The sequence below is a fragment of the Penicillium cosmopolitanum genome, assembly GCF_028827165.1.
Source record: "Penicillium cosmopolitanum strain IBT 29677 chromosome Unknown utg000009l:1.0-9042332.0:1.0-9050551.0, whole genome shotgun sequence".
Lineage (NCBI taxonomy): Eukaryota > Fungi > Ascomycota > Eurotiomycetes > Eurotiales > Aspergillaceae > Penicillium > Penicillium cosmopolitanum.
Window position 1 is genome coordinate 8705868 of NW_026622679.1, and position 20844 is coordinate 8726711.

The 20844-nt window shown below is 49.8% G+C and overlaps 7 protein-coding genes across 7 annotated transcripts; 2 read left to right on the forward strand and 5 right to left on the reverse strand.

Annotated features, from left to right (window-relative positions):
- Positions 1-253: 253 nt before the first annotated feature.
- On the reverse strand, positions 254-1801 carry N7509_011362 (uncharacterized protein; the record flags this gene model as incomplete). The annotated part of the gene is made up of 1 exon (XM_056635999.1): positions 254-1801. One exon carries the CDS (start codon positions 1799-1801, stop codon positions 254-256), a length of 1548 nt encoding a protein of 515 aa, XP_056486619.1.
- A 684-nt stretch (positions 1802-2485) lies between these two features.
- N7509_011363 (CDR ABC transporter) lies at positions 2486-7423 on the reverse strand (the record flags this gene model as incomplete). Its single annotated transcript, XM_056636000.1, has 8 exons — positions 2486-3418; positions 3482-4414; positions 4475-4826; positions 4882-5477; positions 5533-6168; positions 6231-6682; positions 6732-6814; positions 6882-7423. The coding sequence occupies 8 exons, from the start codon at positions 7421-7423 to the stop codon at positions 2486-2488; spliced, it is 4527 nt and encodes a 1508-aa protein (XP_056486620.1).
- A 612-nt stretch (positions 7424-8035) lies between these two features.
- Positions 8036-10693, forward strand: N7509_011364 (fungal specific transcription factor domain-containing protein; the record flags this gene model as incomplete). The annotated part of the gene is made up of 7 exons (XM_056636001.1): positions 8036-8093; positions 8363-8523; positions 8594-8738; positions 8761-8834; positions 9297-9506; positions 9562-10037; positions 10135-10693. The coding sequence occupies 7 exons, from the start codon at positions 8036-8038 to the stop codon at positions 10691-10693; spliced, it is 1683 nt and encodes a 560-aa protein (XP_056486621.1).
- Positions 10694-11835: 1142 nt separating this feature from the next.
- Positions 11836-13567, reverse strand: N7509_011365 (Zn(II)2Cys6 transcription factor; the record flags this gene model as incomplete). The annotated part of the gene is made up of 2 exons (XM_056636002.1): positions 11836-12815; positions 12874-13567. The coding sequence occupies 2 exons, from the start codon at positions 13565-13567 to the stop codon at positions 11836-11838; spliced, it is 1674 nt and encodes a 557-aa protein (XP_056486622.1).
- A 346-nt stretch (positions 13568-13913) lies between these two features.
- On the forward strand, positions 13914-14129 carry N7509_011366 (dolichyl-diphosphooligosaccharide--protein glycosyltransferase subunit 4; the record flags this gene model as incomplete). The annotated part of the gene is made up of 1 exon (XM_056636003.1): positions 13914-14129. One exon carries the CDS (start codon positions 13914-13916, stop codon positions 14127-14129), a length of 216 nt encoding a protein of 71 aa, XP_056486623.1.
- A 594-nt stretch (positions 14130-14723) lies between these two features.
- On the reverse strand, positions 14724-18463 carry N7509_011367 (putative C2H2 finger domain protein; the record flags this gene model as incomplete). Its single annotated transcript, XM_056636004.1, has 4 exons — positions 14724-14992; positions 15099-15525; positions 15587-17863; positions 18206-18463. The coding sequence occupies 4 exons, from the start codon at positions 18461-18463 to the stop codon at positions 14724-14726; spliced, it is 3231 nt and encodes a 1076-aa protein (XP_056486624.1).
- Positions 18464-19799: 1336 nt separating this feature from the next.
- Positions 19800-20644, reverse strand: N7509_011368 (synaptobrevin family protein; the record flags this gene model as incomplete). The annotated part of the gene is made up of 3 exons (XM_056636005.1): positions 19800-20285; positions 20380-20530; positions 20601-20644. 3 exons carry the CDS (start codon positions 20642-20644, stop codon positions 19800-19802), a joined length of 681 nt encoding a protein of 226 aa, XP_056486625.1.
- Positions 20645-20844: the final 200 nt, after the last annotated feature.

Below are 20844 nucleotides of genomic sequence, written 5' to 3' on the forward strand. Positions count from 1 at the left end.
CCTTTTTCCATTCCAGCGAAACAGATCTTGGTCCTGGTATTCAACCTGTCCCCTATTTTCCTGCGAATGCATTCGAGATACCCCTAGCTCTTTACACATGGGTTCATATTAGATTCAATAAACGTTTGTGGTTGGGTTCTATTTACCTCCATCCGTACTCTAGGGCCCTTCTTCTAAGTCTTTCTAATGTCTATCTATAGATCTATTCTACCGTAACTCTAGTATACTAAGTCTATCTCTAGCTACTATCCATCTAAATTCCGCCCACGGAAAACCGACTCCAGCTTCGGATCCGAGCTCCATGGATCCTAAAAATGATCGGCGAGGCCATAATGCATGCGGATAGACAAGCCAGCAGTGTAGCCGACCAGTTTATGTGCAATGTCTCATACATCGGGCCTTCAAATAAAGGGAAGGACGCAGAAACCAGACTTCGCACCATCACATGAATACTAATAGCCGACACGGTGTTCAACAGGTAAACGTCAACAATATATGCGATACCCGTGATAAAAATGAGCTGTAAAGACAGTCCGATGAAGAAGCAGGCAATCACCTGCGCAACCCAATGCGTATCCCCACTCCAGCCAAACCAAAGCAGACTCGGTGGAAGCAATACTGCCCCTAATATCATCGGCGGTAGTCTATCTTCAGGAGGCACGCGGGCTGGGACGTCATCTACCGCTGTCTTTTGTGCCCGTACCCATTGCCGTTTGTACCAGGTCATTGTGAAGAGAGAGAAAACCCCCAAAGCAGACAGCACGCCCAAACCAACAGCGGCAAATGGGAGAGTGGCAGTAGGCACGCTCCAACCACGCATTCGAAATGCCCGTGGGAATAGCTGGTAGGAGAGGTACAGCGTGCCGTAGACTAGGGTCAGATAAGTTGTCATCACGATGAGAATGGGCTCTTGGCAAAACATGCGAATAGGCTTTGTGCAGTATTTTCGAAGCAGTACTTGCGGGTTCAGGGAAGCCATTTCCGCTCGTGCTCGGTAGTTCGGGTTGCCTGTTTCGCGGCGCAGATGGGCTGCCCGACGCATGAGAAGGCGATTATGCGAGGATTCTCGCAATAGTACGATGCAAAGGAGTCCGACGACCCCGCAAAGAATCAGAGATGTCCATGTAGTCCAGCGCCAGTTGTATCTGTCGACGATGTATGCTCCGACAATTGGACTAATGGTTGAACCCAGGTTCATGATTGAAGCAGATGTCCCGACAGCTATGCCCCGCGTGATCGGGCCGAAGATATCGGCCAACAATCCTGATCCAACGGCGAGACCGCCACTTCCTAGCATTCCTGCCAGGAATCGAGATACTAGGATCGTGGTGACGTTGCGGGCTAGTGCAAGTGGGATTTGGAAGAACCCACACCCGGCTAAAGCAACTACCATGACGGGCAAGTTACCTACTACCTCTGCCATAGGTGCGAATATAAGTGGACCGACTGCATATCCAGCCATGAAGAGCGCAACGCCTAGACTCATTACTTCCTCCGATACGCCATATTGGTGAGCTGTGACGCTGGTGGCAGACCCGAAGATGCTCGAGCAGAATGAGATGGAGAATATGACGACTAGTGGTGCGAAAGATCGAAGCAGTTTCTTATGCCGTGGCCAATTCTGCGGGTTTTCGGGGTCTTTAGGTCCATTCCAGGTGACTAGGTCGAACTTTGACTCTGGCTCGTTCGGCGGAGAAGCAGTTCCTGGCGTGGAGGCGCCGTCGGGCACTGCAACAAGATTGATCTGGACGCGTTCGCCCTGTTTGGGCCTCTTTACGGGAAATATGCCTGGTGAATCCATGGTGAAAGGAGATGGAGAATAGTGGAATTGCGACCATCAAGACTCCATGAAAATCCTTTTGGGCCTTTTTCAACGTTGGTGATCGGCAATTGATGCAGGAGTTGCGTCGTTCGGATCCACCTAGAGTATCTCCGATTTAGAACTGCGAGGTGTTTGCCATGTGGTGAGGGTGGTTATTGGCCTAGGAAGAGAAAATGAAAATGATCAATCAATTGAATAAGTGAGTTCCGGCTCTTATCAGTAAATTGGTCTCTGGGAAATGCACTGGTGTAGTTCGTGACGAGGAGAGTTCGGAGAGATGGCCGATCTCCGAAATCTTTTCAGATTAGGGCAAACTCGGGATCGGCGGACGAGCGAGGACGGGAGGGGGGGGGGCTTGATTAATAGAATCAGATACCGATGGTTACCAGATGTCGAGAGTGACTTGTTATGTCCAGAAGAAATTATCTGAGTTGCTATTTTAGAGATAATACATGACGTTCTATACTATAGTTACATTCTAACCCACTTGGCCCTCTGTATGAACACTCGGGAAATTATACTATCTACACCAGCCTGATATCACACCTGGGCAGCAGGTAAGCCACCAAATCCCCCATTATGCCCTTTCTCTGAAGTCGCCTCATTCCGGGCGCCACCCACTCAAGCTATGAGCACACAGTGCAATCGATACATCGTTGCCCATCACTGCGTTTCCTTCCGCGCAAGGTACTTCGGAATCTTTTGAGCCCAAACTCCCACATGCGACAACCCCGGACTACCGCGGACCCGCACATACCAGTATATAATCAATGTAGCAATGACATTAAAAGCCACATAAGCCCAAATCAAGCCAAAGTTCCTCCAGCGCTTGTCGTAGGATGACGCAACCGATTGCAAAAACACATTGGAGCTAGTGATGGCGCAGAATTGACAATCAGAGGTGGCATCCGGATTATATACCGCACCTCCAGTCATCTTCGAGTATGCCGCGAGATAGCTCCAACAGTTCTCCCCGCTGGGTGGCTGGACCAAAATGGTCTCTATGTCCGAACATTGCACATCGAGATTGGCGAGTCCCGTGGACATCATCCCGCTAATGATGTAGGTCAGGGGAGACGTGCGGTACATGAAGATCCAGAAACCAGGTAGGTTCGCTGGAGTTGCCATGACTCCACAAAATATCAGAGAAAACACAAACAAAAGTAGTGCCAGGATTGCCCCGATCTCTGCTGTGGCTGCACTTGCGACTACCATCGTCGTAAATGTACCGCAGTGCATCAAGAAGCCCCATATAAGTAAGAACATCAGCCCGCCCCTCTCTGTGGTTTGATGAGCTGACGCAGCATTGTAATTCATGCCGATCAGGTAATAAAATGGAACAAAGGTAATCAATGCAGCCAGCGAATTCCACGGTATCTCGACGATGATCTGGGCCAGCATGAACGTCATCCAAGAATATGCCTTTGATGGACGCTCGCGGACTTCATAAAGGTCGCGCTGGAGGATGTAGTTCGGCATCTGCTGATATGCTAGGAACGGAAATATGACGAGTAGCATGAAGATTGCGAACATTTGGTGCTGTAGTCCGAGCTCGGTGATCTTTGTCTGTAGAAAGGAAAGTCCAATAAATAAAGCCTGGGGCAAAGCGAGGCAAATTAGCGTCCTAAACTTTATTCAAATTGTATGCGTTCAACTCACAGTGACAAAACACATGATCAATTTCGAAAAAAGGTAAGAAGGCGTTCTCCAATACTGCTCGAAAATCCGCTTTGTGCAAACCCACAACTGAACATGGAATGGACTGGCAAACTGGAGGGAGGGTTCGGCATGGGAAGTATTCTCCGAATCTGGCTTTTGCTCTAAGGAGATCAGTTCCTCGTTGACATTGGAGTATTCCTGACTACTGAGCCAAGTGGCTGGCCAGTCAATCTTTGTCGTACTCCCTGGAGCGGCACCAATCACACGGAGCATCCATTCTGCTGGGTTATCACTTTCGTCACAATTATCTGCTCCGTGGCGCTCAAAATACTCCGTCATGGTCTTTGAGCTCTCACCAATATCGCCAAAATAAACCGTGCGGCCACCAGCTGCTAGAAGCAGGAGGCGATCAAATTGTTGAAAGAGCATTGCTGAGGGCTGATGGATAGTGCAGAGAATGGCCTGACCATGGTCTGTGAGCTTTCGTAGGAGAAGCAAGATTGACCATGCTGTCTGACTGTCTAGCCCAGACGTCGGTTCGTCAAGAAAGAACAAAAGATCAGGCTTCGCTGCTAGCTCCACACCAATTGTCAATCGCTTCCTCTGCTCAACATTCAAACCTTCACCGGGAACGCCAACAATAGCGTCAGCGTAACTCCTCATTTCAAGAAGTTCTAAAATTTCCTCGACACTTTGCAATTTGTCAGCTCTACTAATATGAGCAGGCTGTCTCAAGAAAGCACTAAATTCCAATGCCTCTCTAACAGTAGCTGTTTCCAAATGAAGGTCTTGCTGCTGAACATAGCCGATTCGGCGCTGGAAAGTGGCATCCCGGGGAAGACCATTGTTGAAGACGCCACCCGTCACAACTCCCATGGTCACTCGATTGGCTAGCACATCTAGTAATGTGGTTTTGCCTGCTCCGGACGCGCCCTGGAGTGCATTAGCATCTCTTCCATTAGGCTGCTACTCAAATAAGACGGTGATGCTTACCATCAGAGCCGTTAGTTTTCCTGGCTTGACCCAGCCGTTGGCGTGATCGGTAATTCTTCTCGTTCGACCCTTGATCGTGATATCATAGCAAAGATCCCGCCAGTGAAAAACGTTTCTTTGTGCTGTAATGCCACTGGATACTGGTTGGTTGACTTCTTCTTGCTTGTATTTCTCACTCGACGTTGGAGATCCGGATTCCTCATCCCCCACTCTCTTCTCTTTCACGGCTGAAAGATGACTGCGTTGGAAAATGAGAACTTCCCCCTTCCCAATGTCAGAGCTGATGTACTCGGCTGACAATAGATAAACAGTCATGAAGAATATTATGAAGGCAATAAGGATGCCGAAGTTTCTGTAGATCTCATGTCAGAAAGGAAGCAAGTAGTTCACAGTAGTAGATAACGCACCTCCACACATGTGAGTAGGAATACCCATAGCTCATGGCAATATAGCGGTCTCCGCTGACCACAGATGACCCAGCCGAAGCACCAACCACTGAACATGTGCGCTCCGCGCTGGTTATGTTTTGATAAACAGGTCCAGCTGGTACAAAACTGGCACATTCGAAGTTGCGGCCATGGAATTCGTTCGCAATCAACGCCTCATAGGAATATGCAAGAGGGTTGAGATAATTGATCCATCGCAACCAACCTTGCATGTTGCGGATGGGCAAAATGAAGCCTGTGTACAGAACCATGGCAATGACCATCAAGGCCGCTGGTGTCAATGCTTCCGCAATTGTTCGAGTCGTTTGGCCGATGGTTCGAAATATCATTGACATGACGAGGGTTGAGGAAAATGCAAATAACAGGTATATCAAGACGTGACTCGATTCGTTCCGCAAATTGGCCATGTAGTACAGTGGGATATTGAATGCGACTGTTGATAGCATTTTGGAGGGAAGGTCACAGATCATAGATGCCATAGCCTCAGAGAATGGATGGTAGAAAGCATAGGTCGCATGCTTTTCGACGATTGGGCGTTGGGCATAAAGGGACAAAATCTTTCAAGGTGTCAGGTGTCCTCCCCGATTCTTACTTCACTTGAGTATGACTTACCTCCAAAGAACTGTTGAGAGCATTGAACAAAAGGGCAAAAAACAAAACAATGCAACGGTCATTGAAACTAGCGCTTGTATCCTGGAGACTGTAGAAGACGCTGCCTAGAAGCAATGAAATCACAAAATTTCCCCCGACCGTGATGACAAAAAAGGTCATGTCGCCTTGGATTCGACTGAGTCCCCTCTGAATGCAGAGAAGGACTTGCAATGGGACTGAAATCGTATATGGCGAGTTCGGTGTCCTGAAGAAGTCAGTTTCTTGGTGCTCAATAATTGGGAGAAGGACGTACATCCAAGAAGCTTTCTCAGCTTGCCGAGACTCCTTGAAACTTTCAATAGCCGGGCGTCCCACTGGGTATTTGCTTTCAAATTCTGCAATATCCTGCATCAATTCCTTGTGAAGTGCACTCTCTTTCCACGCCTTTGCGAATTCCTCCGGAGTCCGGGGCACTTTGGATTCAAATCCAGATCTGACCACTCGTTCAACCGGATTAGTGAGGGAAGTCAGGAAATCAGGGGTCGTCTGTCGGTCTGGGCAGTGGTAGCCAAGATTCACAAAGTAATTTTTGGCTACATCAACAGGCCCATAGTATATTTGTCGACCCTCGTATAGCACAGCAACCTTATCAAAAGCCTGCCAGAATGGAGTTAGCGCAAATTTGCTTTAGTGATAGAGCAAGTTGGATTAGGCCATACCTCATAAGCTTGTTGGGAAGCTTGGTATAAGGCTACAACTGTTGCGATACTTGTGATGTCCACTGACAAACGTAGAGTCTGGACAAACTTTAGCGCGGTGGCACTGTCCAATCCTCGTGTGCTATTATCCCAGCATTGGATTGGGCTTTGAGCCAAGCAAACCTCGGCGATGCTGACTCTCTTGCGCTCACCACCACTGGCACCACGGACAAACTCATTACCAACTTTCGTGTCCATTGTGTGTGTCAAACCAAAGACGGCCATCGTAACATCCCGGATGTGTCTGGCATATTCATCACGAGAGACGCCGGGAAGTCGGTTCTCAGGAGTCTTCGCCAAGGCTGCATACAGAAGTGTTTGGCCAACGGTCAAATGCGGGAAATGGGTGTCAGTCTCGGCCTGATAAATAACATCGCCACGGAACTCTCCTCGAATCTTTTTGCGAGGAATGCCTTGAAGAGATGTAAGCATCGATCGTGACTGCGGAAGTGACATACAAACCTTGGTAGTTGAAATTCGAGGCTTCGTCCAGGTGAAGTCCTTTGGTTTGACCTGCGATCGTCTTGAGGAATGTTGAAACTCCACTGGAACAGGTTCAAAGTCAGCGAACCTTTTCATGTCGAAATTTTCATTGAGCCTTAAAAGTCTTACCTGCCTGGCCGACCCAAGACAAGGAGCATCTCGCCACTTCGGAGTAGACCATTGTGGCTTTGCAAAATTTGAATCTTTTGGTCCCTACGGTTGATGAGGCCAGAAACAAGATCCTTCACTTGTAGAAAAACGTTGAGGAAGTTCTTTTGATAGCTGATGGGGCTACCAAATCCGTGAACACTGAGATCACAGAAAGAAAATCCCGCCTTTCGAGGTAAATAATGCTCAGAATTCTGAGAATTCAGACACAGAACTGTTTCTGCCCATTTCTTGGGGCTGAATTCCTTGGAAAACGGGTCAAGCCCAGGGTCATTAGAGCCCTTGAAAGGGTTGGCCATTACTCCTTGAACCTCCGTTTTGGTTGAAGCATCCGTTAGCCGCCTAGCGAGCTTCGTGATCTGCGCCCTGTCTCTCTCCGAAATATTCCTAGAGTCTTTGTCACCGAGTCCTTTTGTTACGCCTGACCGTCCTTGTTCAAGTTCTTCCTGCGCAGATGCCATGGTTCTGGCCTCGTCGCTGATACTTTCGGATTGAGACGACATTGGAGGTTGAGATTGACGAAACGACCATGAGATCTATCGGGGGCTGGAAAGAAGTGTCGGGGGAAATTAGTGCAAATTGCAGTAAAGTCTGGTTAAGATATTGAAGTTCTGGCAAAGAAAAAGCTCAAGTATCTACCCAGCTGGATACTATGGGCATGAATGAAAAACGTCACTACGGTCCCTCGGCGGGCTTTATATATTAGCACTACCAGTAGTATATACTAGTAGTATTAATAGTATCTTCTACCAAGTCGTTTCTACTATTAATAATTCATCAGCGCATAAAACCAATATGTCATTTGGCGCAAAAACTTGAAATCTACCCTGCAGAATCTCTAATCTGTGTTGTATTCAGTTTTATTTCGGCGCCGATGTGGGTCAACCGTTATCCATCCTCGAGTGATGTTTCTATTTCTGTGGTGGGGTTCTCCTTTGCGGCGCCGAAGATGCGCCTCCTTTTTCGGCCCATGTGGGCCCCGTTGAGTCAGAAGAGACAATGATTGGACATGTCCTTCGGCGTCGGAGACTTGGAAGGACAGCTTTAAAGAACGATTTCGGCGCCCCTTCTGCCACTTTTCCAGCAGCTTTAACCCTTTGACGTAGCTAACGGTCATGTCGGAAGCACTACATCAGGCCTGTGATGCATGCCGTATCCGCAAGCACCGGTGCAGTAAGTTCCGCCTTATAGTTTTCAATTTCCGTGCCGCTGATATCGGAAACAGAGATGAGCACTGCCGATAGGTGTGAATTTTGCTTGGTAGGCACTTCCTTTTATCTCTGAATTGGGGCTGTACGTTAATGATGACCGAAATGTGCAGTCCCGCAATAAAGATTGCTGCTTCAGCTTCATCAAAAAGCGTCGAAAACGCAAGCTGAGCCAGTCCGGTATAGTGCTCGAAATAAACAATAGACCCATAATTCCACTCATTGAATATTCAGAAGATCCGTCGGCACAGCTCAGACTCGGACCTAAAGGGCATAAGCATGGGGGAGACTTGCTAGAGCACAGCAACATTTCTCCAACTACACTTTATATCGACTCGTTATTAGCCGATCGGCCGGCTTCGCGCATTTCCGGCAGCGCCAAACGCCCAGATCAAGTTAGTATACCTGGGCGCTTTCCAAATTCTATTGCATTCGAACTGATCATGCCGATTTATTTGGGTTTAGTTGACGGCTATATTTGGCCCGAACCACAATATCTCTTTCTTCCCGGCAAAAAGAGTTCGCTCTATCAGCGAAAGGCTCGGGCATAACAGGTTAGAACAGCTGCTCGCAGATATTCGAGATATTGTTGCTGCCAAGGTGCAGACAAGTTATTCGATATCTCACTCCAGAGATCTCAAAGATTTCAATTCACACCATCCTCACGACTTTCCTCATCCCGAGTCCCTCGGCGCGCACATACTCGGTACGTCTAGACCATCGACCCACTTTCCGTGACTATATAGAGTTCCCTTATGGGTCCAGTAACTAATCCACTTATTGAACAGTTTATTTTGAAGCAGTGCATCCCATATATCCTTTCCTTTGCGCTGCCGAATTCCAACGACAGGCAGCTTCCCCAGATCTATCAAACTTTCTTTCCACTGACAAAGCCTTTGCGGCGCTGTATTATGCAATTGTTGCGATTGGTTGCCAACATAATGAAGGAGGTAGCTACGAAGCGGGCATTGGCGACGCATGGTCATACTTTCGAAGATCGCTGTCCCACTTCCAGGATCTCATTTTAGCTCGTGGTTCGCTCACAGCAGTCCAGGTCTATCTCCCCTTATCATGATGTGTTTTTTTTCCGAGACTAAATACGTTGTCCGCGTTATAGGCTCTCATTGCTATGGTATAACGCGAATATTCCTTTCCTTCAAACCATAAGAACTCCGCTGAAGTACTATACCAGGCTATATTCTCCTCGACTGCGTGCGCCTTTCAATTTGACTCCTTGATTATCTCGCAAGCTGCAATTATGGCGCAGGACTTGGGCTATAATCGGTCTAATGGTGCACATGAAGTTTCGCAAAGGCGCACCTTTTGGGTGTTGTACTTCATGGAAAAGGTCTCTTGTTTTACAACAGGAAAGGTCTCGGTATGCCTCTGACATTACTTTTGACCCAGAAAGCTGCTAAAGCGAAGATTTCCAGGTCCTGCAAGACTCAAATATCAGTTGCGCTATTCCAGATGTACAAGAATCTACCTTTGATGACTATGATTGGTTTTTCGGCTTTCTGCGATACGCCCGCCTGGTGTCCAAGATTCGCAATGACTTCTTACAAATAACTTCACTAAGCCAATCAGCTTCTGAATATATTACCAAGGGACAAGGCCTTCTAAAAGAGTTGGAATCTTGGCGTCTTTCTATCCCGGAGCGCTTTCGTGCCGGAGTGTCGCTCAAAACTCGTCTATTGCGAGAACCACTCGCTCAGCGAGTCGCCCTCATGACACATTACATGTACTTTCACGCACTGCTCACTTTATCTTGGAGCCTTTTGCATTCCAGTGCAATCAAGGTGGGCCCCATGCAAGAGCAGCTTGATCTGAAACGCAGTATGATGCGAACTGCACGCTCTGTTTTGGAACTTACTAAGTTCATTGAGGTTGCTCCCTCAACTCCAGTCTGGTGAGTCCATAAAAGAAAACATCTGGCCTTGTCAATTATACAATGGAACAAACGTCCGATGAGACAGACAGGAAATTCACTGACAGCCCCTATCCAGGATTCTGGCAGTTTTGCCATTGTCATGTCTGATGATTCTCTTTGATCTGGTGGTTCATAACCCGGATCACCCTGAGGTCAGCCTCAGTCTTGCACTCCTCGATATTGCCGGTGGGCATTTCAGCCGACTAGAATTCGCCAGCAATGGCACTTTGCCTGGCTCATTAGTCGCCCAGTTCGCACACCTCGCACGCCAGTATATCTCTGAGAAGAGGGTGTGCAAACAGAAATTTATCAGCTTAAGCATTCCTGATTCCTCAAATCCTGTGCAATTCGAGGTTCTTGGTGGACCAACAGACTCGGAAATGCTGCCATCCTCTTCACGTTTATCTGCGATTGATGTAACAACATCGAATCAGCCAGCCGAGGCGCTGTCCGGTCTACATGAGCAGCTGCCGCTCAATTCCACAGCGACATCAACGTGGAATTCAAATTTTCTGAGTGAAAGTGATGCATTGTTCATTCCTTTCATCGATGATCCAAGCTATCGTAATGAGGATCTGGAATTGCTAGGAACCGACCTGAAGGATTTGTTTGATTATTCATGTGCAAGATGGTAAAGAAGCCTCTTGCGATATAGACTAAGCTACTACTAGTAGTAGTATTGTACAGTACTTTGGGTTGCTTTCAAGTTCTAGCAAGCATTGCTGCAAAAGAATATAGTAGTGCTAAACGCCTATGAATTCTAGCCAGAGACTAGTATCACGTACTAGTATTGTATCCTAACATATAAAGATTATACTGTTGTTGTAACGACCTGGTGTTGTTACCATTCGTGGATGCCTTACACCTGCGGCCTCCCACTTAGGCATCCATGCCTACATGTATACTATTTCCATTTCAGCTTCCTCCTTCTCTCTCTCCAAGCTATTACTTTCGCTCGAACCGCTACTACTTCATTGCATCGTATGCTACGCCATACGTTATTCTGTGAGTATCTGAGCATCCTCACGGTGGTCACCTGGGAATGAAGGCATGAAGGCAAAAACCACATCGCAACTACTCGTAGCTAATTTAAAGCCTGTTCTCTACGAACGGTACCTAACTAATACTAGTACTAGTAGTCACTAGACACTAGACACGGAGTAGATGGTAATGAAATGTGGGTGCGGAGTTGTGAAATTGCAGCTGTATACTAGTATATTATTATAAGAGCCAGTTATATTACGAAAAGCCAAGATGCCATGTATCTCGTAGCCAGAGTCAACTCTAACCAAGTGGGTCAGAGCATAGACCCTGCCTGCCGGAGAAGAGAACCTTATTCTCCTATTCGCCAAAATTACTACTCTCCAACTCAATGGCAGTCCCAGTCCGAGTCCTCGCCCAATGATCGAGAACTCAGAATCCCATTGTCGCGGACGCCGGGTCCATGAAGCCACTAAAAGCATATATAAGGCCACATGATCGCCTTCGAGACAATTTCCGACGGGCCAGGGCAGACCGAGCTAGGCCCTGCAAACTCGTATGCAGGAGAATGGGCATATAGGCGGTGAATAATCCCCGTATTCAACGACGGGGAATCGGTGGAGCCATATAAAAGGGGGGTTTGGTCCCCGAGTATAAGCTGGGGGTAAACCGGGAGGGTTCCTGGCCCCCAATTCCCCGCGCCAGAATCCCACTCTTATATCGGACCAGAAACCCCAACTTCAGGCAGCTTTTGCTATCTTCTTTATTACAAGACTGAATGCACATCATTTCCCATTCAGCTCGGTCCATCCTGGACCCAAAATCGGCCAGCATCGAGATATGACGTAAGATCTAGCGGGTCTATGCTAGGCCGAACACCAAGCTCCAGCACATCGCGCGCGACAGCTTTAATCTGTCGCATGATGGATTGGGAGATGGCCCAGGTACGAGCCAATGATCGGAAAACACCGATGGTCAGACCGATTCGATCGCGACTGGGGTCAGGCATCTGGCCTGCCTTGACGGAGCAGGCGGCCAGCTGAACGATGGAACTGAGCGTGAGTGCGCAAATAAAGAAAGGCGTGTGTCGCTCCACGGGCAGACGCATGGCCGCCAGCGTAGACAGCTCGCTGGCTGCCTTGACGGCCTTCATGGCATGGGCGTGGTGGGAGAAGGCGGGAACACTGATCGGACCGTGGTGACCACAGATTACTTCCGAGGCGACTGCTGGGGATGACAAGAGATCGGAACGAGGGAAGTTCAGGTAGATGGAGGCTCCATTTACTATCATGGTCGCTTGAAACATGATCTCATCTACCGAACCATCCGGTCGCATGAGTTCTGCCTTGGATTCCGGCAGGTGGTGGAACCAACTAGCGATACGGGCATCGATGGCCTCGACGTTATCCTGCTGGCCCTCGGTCATTTCTTGCGTGGCCACCACACGACCAAGAATCCGCACCGCTTCAATTCGGTAGGAATAGGAAGAGAAATCACGCTCCTCATCGGCAAAGACACGCTCATCGAACTGGGCAATTGTCGGTGCAGGTGGCGGGGTCAGACCGTCCTGGTATATTCGCTCCTCGCAGGGAAGTGGGACTTCGGGTAACACCAGGTTAGTGCGGTACACGCTTTGCACGCCGAGGGCCGTCAGCATTCCCTCGATCACAAACAACTCCCACCAGGTCCGTCGCAGACACTCGGCGCGGATTGGATCGCCGTTGCTCGCAACCTCGGCATAGTTGGCTTGGTTGAGACCAATGTCAAGTGCTAGATCTACGGCACTAGCCAAACATTGCCCAGCCTCCATCCGCTCATTTCGTGAATGCAACACAATCGCTAGTAAGGAGGAGAGCCTGGATCTTCTCGATGCTGGTGACTTGCTCGTGAACCGCCGCGACAACCATTGGGCGATAGATCTCACTTGAGGTGGCCGGGGTGAAGTGAGCGCCAATAAACTTCATCACTTGTTCCAGATATGGAGGGAAATTGGAGCGGTATAGGAATCGTAAGGGTGGGAGAATAGGATGCGCGGCGTGAAAGTAGGTATAGTAAATATCGAGTAGGTATCCGTCGCTGCCGACAGAAGAAGAAGAATCCGGGGTCAACGGGCCCGGGATCGGACGGGTTGGAGGCATTGTGATAGGAAATTCGTGCAATCCGGGGCTTGCAGACCCAGAGGAAAGCAATGGCATTGTAGGTGTATATTGATGATGATAGCCTGGAAGTCCCCCATCCCCACCTCCACCAGTTGATAGATGATTCCAGTCGACGGAAACATCGGCCTTACCGACGAAAGGGTCCATGGGCAGCTGGTGCTCTGGCGATTCATCATTAGCGCGACGCTTCTTCGATGGACCTTTGTAACCTCGGCGTGATTTGGTGTAGTTGCACTCGGAACCGGTCAAAGCACAACGGCCGCAGATTGGAGATCGACCATCACATTTCAGATGTTTCTGACGACACAGTAGACAAGCGAGTAGTGATGGACCGGGGGGTTTAGGGCCGGAAGGAAGAGGATCGGCCATGGTGAATGAGTTGAGGAGGGGGAGTTGTGGGAGGGAAGAGGAAGAAGAGGAGGAGGAGGAGGAGAAGAGGGGAATCTCATTGAGTGCAGCCAGGAAGAACCCCGTCACTTTCACTCTCACTCTTTCCCTTCCCGCCGATGCCACTTGTTCCTCTTCCACCTACACCTCACCACCACCACTCCTACACTCACCACTCACACTCATACTTGTCATTTACTACAATTACACTACTCTACTCTACACTATACCACTCACTTGAGCTCTCCTCCAGCTCTTCTGCCTATCAATCGCCCTCCGCGCTCCCGCTCCCGCTCCCTCCATCTCCACCTCCACCTCCGCCTTCACCATGATCTCCGACGGTGACCTCTATCGTCTCGCCATCTTCCTGGGCTCTTGCGCCATGATGATGATTGTCCTTTACCACTTCCTCGATGTCAATGCCTCTGACGAGGAGCCTACCGATACCACCACCACAAAGTCCTCCTCCAAGCCTATCGAGTCTACAACCGCGTCGTCATCCGGGCCCACAGCCACGTCGCCAGAGTCAGGGAAAGCGAAATAAACCCCAGGAGTTGATATTCAATTGTCTTCAGAAGCTAGGGGATGGGCAGGAATCCACATCCTCAAGCTTGGTTTGGCGTTTTGAGTGTGGCTATGAGAGGACTGCAAGTGCATGTACAATAAATACCAGTCCAGTCCAGTCCAGTCCAATTCAGTTCAGCGTGATAGCCACGTCTCCTCGATTTACTCCTTTTGTTTTGTGAATTTTCTTTCTGGCACGATTTCTACCAACCAAGGTTATCTACTCGACTTTTTGCGTCTGAATTGGAGCTTACACTGTCTCATGGACACATGATCTTTTGGGCATCTCTACCCCGTATGGGGGATGCAATTCATTCGATTAAGGTACTCTGGTACCCAGATGCAAAGACGCTTGTGTATCACAAGATAGTGTAGCACGTAAATGGGACAAAAGGGGCGGCCATCCGCGCCCATCCTCGCTCAACATGCTTCTAAAACCACAAACAATTTGTCCGTGCCATATCGAGCTTTCAACTCCGGTCGCAATCCATGTAAAAAAAAAAAAAAAAAAAGAAAAATGATAATAAAGCAAGGGTATCACGGGTCGGGGAATAGAACAGATGAAAGTAATCGATCAGTTGGCCACCACCATTTCTTCCTGGTTGACCGTCTCCTGGCACATTACAGGCGAGATTCGATGACTGCTCGCCTCCGAGGTCACGCCAGTATCGTCGAGCCAGCGAACGCCTCCGTCGGTCATTGCACGGGCACTTAACTCCGTTGTTTGAATTCCATGCGATCGGTTGTAGGCGACTGCCATACTGTTGTCCGCCGGTAAGGTCATAGTACTCGGGCGCGCATTCCGAGTGAGAGGAACGGTAAAGCGGGTAATTTTGTCATCAGCTAGAGAAGCCACTGATATTAGATCATGTTTCTTCGTAAATCATCATTCAAAGCCGAGCTTCCGGCAGCACGCTATCAAACGCAGCAGGCACGTCACTTTTCTCACCAGTAACAGGTACTTTTGGTCCATCTCCAAATTTCCAAGCCACGGGACGCATGTGCGCACCCTGAGCGTGATTCCACATATCCGCAGCTGCCTTGGGGTTCGTGTCACTGCAGCCCTGCCACTTGCAAATGAAACTGTACGGGATGTGCATCTGCATCAGATGACTTTCCAGAGCTTTCAGATTATGCAACTCGGATTGGCAGTCTCCCCACCGGCATCGAAACACAGGATATTGGACAGCGGGCTCCGGAGCGGGGATGGCCACCTCGACAATCTTCTTTGGTCGGCCTCTCGTCTTGACAGAAGACATCTTGATTGGAGAGGGAGGAACGATGACTTGCGGCTCCGGGTAGCCTTTGGAGGAATGCGAGCGCGGAGTTTCTGCCCGCGGAGGGTGTGTCGCGGAGGGGGTGGCTCGTTGGGTAGACTGTGGCTTGGATGTAGAGTTTGCTTCTGGCATGGATTTTGGTGTTGATTTGGGAGTTGACTTGGGAGTATGTTTGAATTTCGCAGATTGTTTGGGTTGTTTGGGGGGAGACGGGTTTGGCGGGGGCGGTAAGTGAGGTAAGTGAGGTGAGAGTGGGGGGGTAAACAGTGGAAGCTGTTTGGTGGTGGTTGGGCGGTGTGAAGCCGGGGATTGCGGCCGGGGTGGATCCGGGGAGCTTCCGAGAATTTGTGAAAGATGCGCGAGAATGATAGCCCGGTGCCTGAAATGGGAGCTCACGAAGTGGATTGTAACGATTGTTCACATTGGGGGAACGGGGGACGTGCAAATCAATCCACGGCAAAGCTGCGGCGTTTGCTGGGAGTGTTTGCGGTTGTGACGTCGCGGTTGTTGGTGCTGGTGCTGGTGCTGGTGATGGCAGCCCTGGAAGGCCAGTGACTGGGGGCTTTGTGACTAAAACGGGCGCACCGATCGGGACGGGCGGTGGGAGTCCCCGTGGGTCAGACACAGGCGGTGCAGCCCCAGTCCCCCGATTTTGGGAGACCAAACTCGCTTGAGCTTCTTCCACGAGATCCCAGCGGAAAGTAGTCAAGTCTTTAGAAGCATCAACCTCCGGGAACTTGTTCCGAATAGCCGCCATGTGTTCATTCAGGGGCCTTTCTGTAGGATGTTTGGCACAATTGATCAACACATCGTGTGCAATCGTCGCCGGATCATAGCTGAATTTCTTGAGCGCGTCGGCAGTGTTCATGGGCTGAATCATATCCGGCTTCAGAGGAATATGTGATTGAGACGGGGACTTTCGAACATAATCGCCAGCTTGGAATCTTTGAGCCACGGGGCCACACGGCATTTGTTTGACTTGGAATTTCGTCCCATTGTTCAATCGACGCGATTTAGAAGGCGGGGCCTGCGAAAACCGCGGCCCAGATTGCGCAGCTCTACCAGGATCCCATGGCTGGCCGGGAGGAGGGCTTGGCACAGGGTTTGGAGCCTGAGGTAGTTGTTGGGAGCTACTCAATTGAGGTGCGGTACCTGTTGTTGGTTTTGGTAATGGGGACGGCGTAGGTGCAGAGACCGAGTCTGATTTCGCCGGATGGGAGGTTTGGTACTTGTACTGGCCAAGAGGACCGGTATATTGCCGAGGTGAGAAAATACCCATGGGTGCAGGAGAAGGTTGAGATGGTGGTGGCTGACTCTGAGAGCTAGCATGCGGCGCAAGAGACGCCGCAGTACTGGGAGCTTGACCAGGCTTGGAAGAAGTTTTCAATTGAGAGGAAGCCGGACTGCTTGCTTGTAGCTGATTAGATCCCGAAGCAGAGGGCAACACGGGAGAGGCATTTTGCGAGTGAGAGGAAGCATGGGAGGCATGCCGACTGGCTGGTAGATGATCGGGAATGGATGTGAAGGTCTGTCTGGTTGGGATGGAAGGGAGTGAGGCAGGAAGTGAGGCTCTCTTTGGGCCATCTGAGATCAGATGGGTTCTAGTCAAGAGACTTGGAGCGATAGTTGTAGGGAGGCTTGGTAGGCGCATATTAGGACTCGTCATTTGAGCTCTTACTGGGGCCACAGGTCCAGGACCTGTATAGCTAGTAGAACTTGCTTGAGGACGCGGTTCCAGTGTACTGCGGGATGCCGATGTATACGGTTCCCTCGGGGGACTCGTTTGAGAAAAAGCGGGCGCCGCTAAAGGGCGCTGTTCGTCAGGAGTGGGAATAGATGCTCGACTCTGGGGACGTGCAATCGCATTCTGCACCCCGGCTGACCGAATTTCTGATTTGAGATAGTCATCTTTCTTCTGTTCGACAGAGGCGGTTCCCGTAGGTCTTTTCATAGGTCTTTCCATGGATACATTCGGGGAAGCGCGCATCTGGGGCAGGAATCGACTATGTGGCATCTGCTGTGCAGGTGCTTGCATTGGCGCGGTCGTAGCAGCAAATTGCTGTGGTGGGGTCGCCGAGTTTGTAGTGTAATCCTGGGCTGGTCGAGAATCATCAGATCGATGACTGAACGTTTGCGAACTCAAACTTGCACCAAAGGGCCGTTCAGATTGCCGCCGCTGTGCATTAAGAATGATTTGCTGTCGCTGCTGCTCCTCTCGTTGACCTCTCTCTTGTTCTTGTTGAAGCTGCTGCCGCTGCTGCTCTTCGTTCTGTCGTTTTTGTTTCTCTTGCTCTTGTTGACGTCGGCGGAGCTCATCTTGCTTTTGCTGCAGAATTTCCTGTTCACGTTGTGGCGGTTGCTGTTGTTTCTGGCGCTCCTGCTCCAGGCGTTGCTGCTCCTGTTGGTCTCTCTTCTTTTGCTTTTGTATTCGTTTCTCCTGTTCAATTTGTCGCCGTTGCTGCTGCTGCTTCTGATGCTCTTCTTGTTGTCGTTGCCGTTCCTGTAGTCGCGATTGCTGCTCTTCCTGCTCCTGCCGCCGCTGCTCATCTTGCTGCTGCGAGTTGTACGGCGCCTGATGTTGTGTCTGATATTGCGACTGGTACTGTAGGTGTTGCTGCGGCTGTTGATAGTGCTGTTGGTACTGCTGCCGGTACTGCTGCTGTGGGCTTTGCTGATGCTGCTGCTGCTGCTCTGGCTGCGGTAGATTTTGCCGGCGCCGTTCCAATGCGAGCCACCCTTCCTCATAAGACGGGGATAGATTAGGATATCGGGAGTCTACTGGTCTCTCCAACGGAGTCGGCGCTCTAACATCCGCGTCAGGTTGAGACTGAGACACTCTGCGCTGATTCTCCTGGACCCGGACGTAAGCGGCATAGGCAAACTGGGCCATGTGTGCTGCATCTTCAAATGCCGAGTGCGGGGAGTATGTTGTAGGCAATTCTTGCTGAATTTCTTGGGGATCGTTCGCTCGCAGAGGTTGGGCATGGGACTCGTCCCATTCGTCTGGCCAGCGGTAGCCATTGTACTGGTCATTCATTGTTGACCATATCCGAGGGAGGGATGCATTACCGATGGTAGCACATCATGGGCAGAAGTCGAAGCAAGAGAGAGTTTCAGAGGTCGAAGCAGACAAGTAGAGATCATAATACAGTGAACAGCAACTTAGCTCTTCCTTTGTCCAATTCGTCCCTGATTGCCGTCGCGCACGCGCGCGGACGGTAGATCGGGCAGAAATATCCCGGGCGGTGAGGCGGCCGTATAAATCCCCGCGGGACCCAAGATCTCACTTCTTCACTTCTCCAATCGCAAACGCTTGTCTCCTTGTGGTGATGGGCGTTTATAAGTCCTCATGAAGACTCACCCAGAGGTTCCCGGACCTGCTGCATTATGCAATTTCTCAGCTGGTCATAATGCTCGACATCTGAAAAATTTGCCGTCTGAACTGTTCTTCATGCCACTGAACGATGAAAGTCAAATTCATCATGGACCGGGACTTCAATTACCATTGAACCCAATTTTGAATAGCTAACCAAGTACAGCAGATTGACAGCATCCTCTATCCAAGCCACTTCCCGCTTCTTCCCCATCCCGGTCGAACTTCCGCCATATTATCACCTCGTCAACCCCGCTTCGGTGGCTCACATGGTTGAAGAGATAAACATTAGGCGTATAATAAATTGCAGATCCAATCGGTCATTGATCGGTTGGTGATGTTGTCTCGCTTGCAGACCGACTCTTGATGCTTCTAGCTCTGATGATGTTGGTTTGAAAGTGAGGTACACTCCTGTAAAATATAGCATGTCAATGATTTTTTTAACCGAGTCAATTATCGTTTTTCCATTCTACCTACCAGTAGTACCTAGGTGCCGTTTTTAAGGTTCTTAAGATATAGCAGAACATTATTGTTGGCCACTTAGGCATCTTCAAGTTGCCATGATCGACCTAATGAGGCCTACTCAGTCGTAGATAGTACTGTCATGAATGGGGATATACGAGAAAACTTCTGGCATCCAAGTCCAACCATTGCTAAATGAACAGACCCTCTGCTCGGCACAAGAACCGAGAGATATAAACGGCAATTTAATAGAACTTGCTACGTTACAAGACCATAGCTGGACTGGAAGTATGTAAAATATCAGGTTAATGTACACGAATCTTGCCAGATGCGATGTTGAAGAACGAAATCAAAGGAGTGGAAAAAGGAGCTCAAGAAACCGAAACCAAAGCCACCATATCATACCTCATAACAGCTGCGGTGTTTAAAAAGAAGAAGAGAGCCAAAAGTCAAGTCAAACTGCAGTACTTGCTAAAGTCTACCCGGCCGAAGGTCGCCAATCAAACCGGGGGACTCGCTCGCTCACTCACTCACTCACTCATGAGCTATGGCTAACACACTTCGACCACGCAGGCAATCCACATCCCATCCCAATAAAGAGATAAAGAAGGAAAACAACAACAACACCCAACAAAACCATCAACTTAATATTCTTCCACCACATCCGTCGACGCAGCCCACGACTCCGCATCCGAAAATCATGCGCACTACCCCCCAACCGATCCGTCTTATCAACAAGCAAATCAATTCGCTCCCCACGCTCAAGAACCCGCTCAATATTCTCCGTCATGATATCGCGCACGCTATCGATCTCCCGCTTCGCAGACGCAAGCGAGTCGCCCGGCGGCGCGGTGTTGTATGTTTGTAGTAGCGAGCGGAGTTCGGCGTTGAACGCTGCGCAGCCGTAGGCTGGTAGGGCGCTGAAGTCTGTGCTGGATGGGTTGTAGGTTGTTAAGAACTTGCGTTTCATTTCGAGGAGGTAGGCGAATGGGATGCGTCGGCCTTGTTTCGGCGGATGCGACCACTATGAAGCTTAGCGGGGCGTAGGAGCTTGTTTCTGTGCGGCTACTTTGGTCATCTGTTAAGTTGCCGGATGGGGAGTCGGCGATGTAGTGTACGAATAGGCGTTCGTGGGTGTAGGTGAGTTTCTGGGGCTTGTCGTGGGTGATCTTTGGGAGGATGATGGAGGCGAGAGAGGAGGCGGCTGTGGAGGAGGCTCCTGGTGAGGAGTGCTCCGCCAGGATTGTAGTGCGGTTGGCGATGCATGAGCTGGATTTGATCGAGGTTGGTTAGATGGTTGTTCGGGGGTTGGCTGTAGATGATGTCGGGGTTGACTTACTAGAGCAGGAAGCTCGGGGGGTTAGAGGACGAGCCTGAGGCCATTTTGGGTTGATGGAAGCGGATGTTCTCTGGTTGAAGTGAGGGCCCTGGAGGTGTAGTGAGATTGCAACCTGCGAGAGAGACTCTAGGATAATATCAAGACTCAAGAGTATCCCTGGTCGTCGACGTTGGTTGCGCGGATGCCGTTGCGGAGCTGCTGTGGGTCAGCTTAGTCACGTCATCAGGTGTCTATTTTCAGGCAT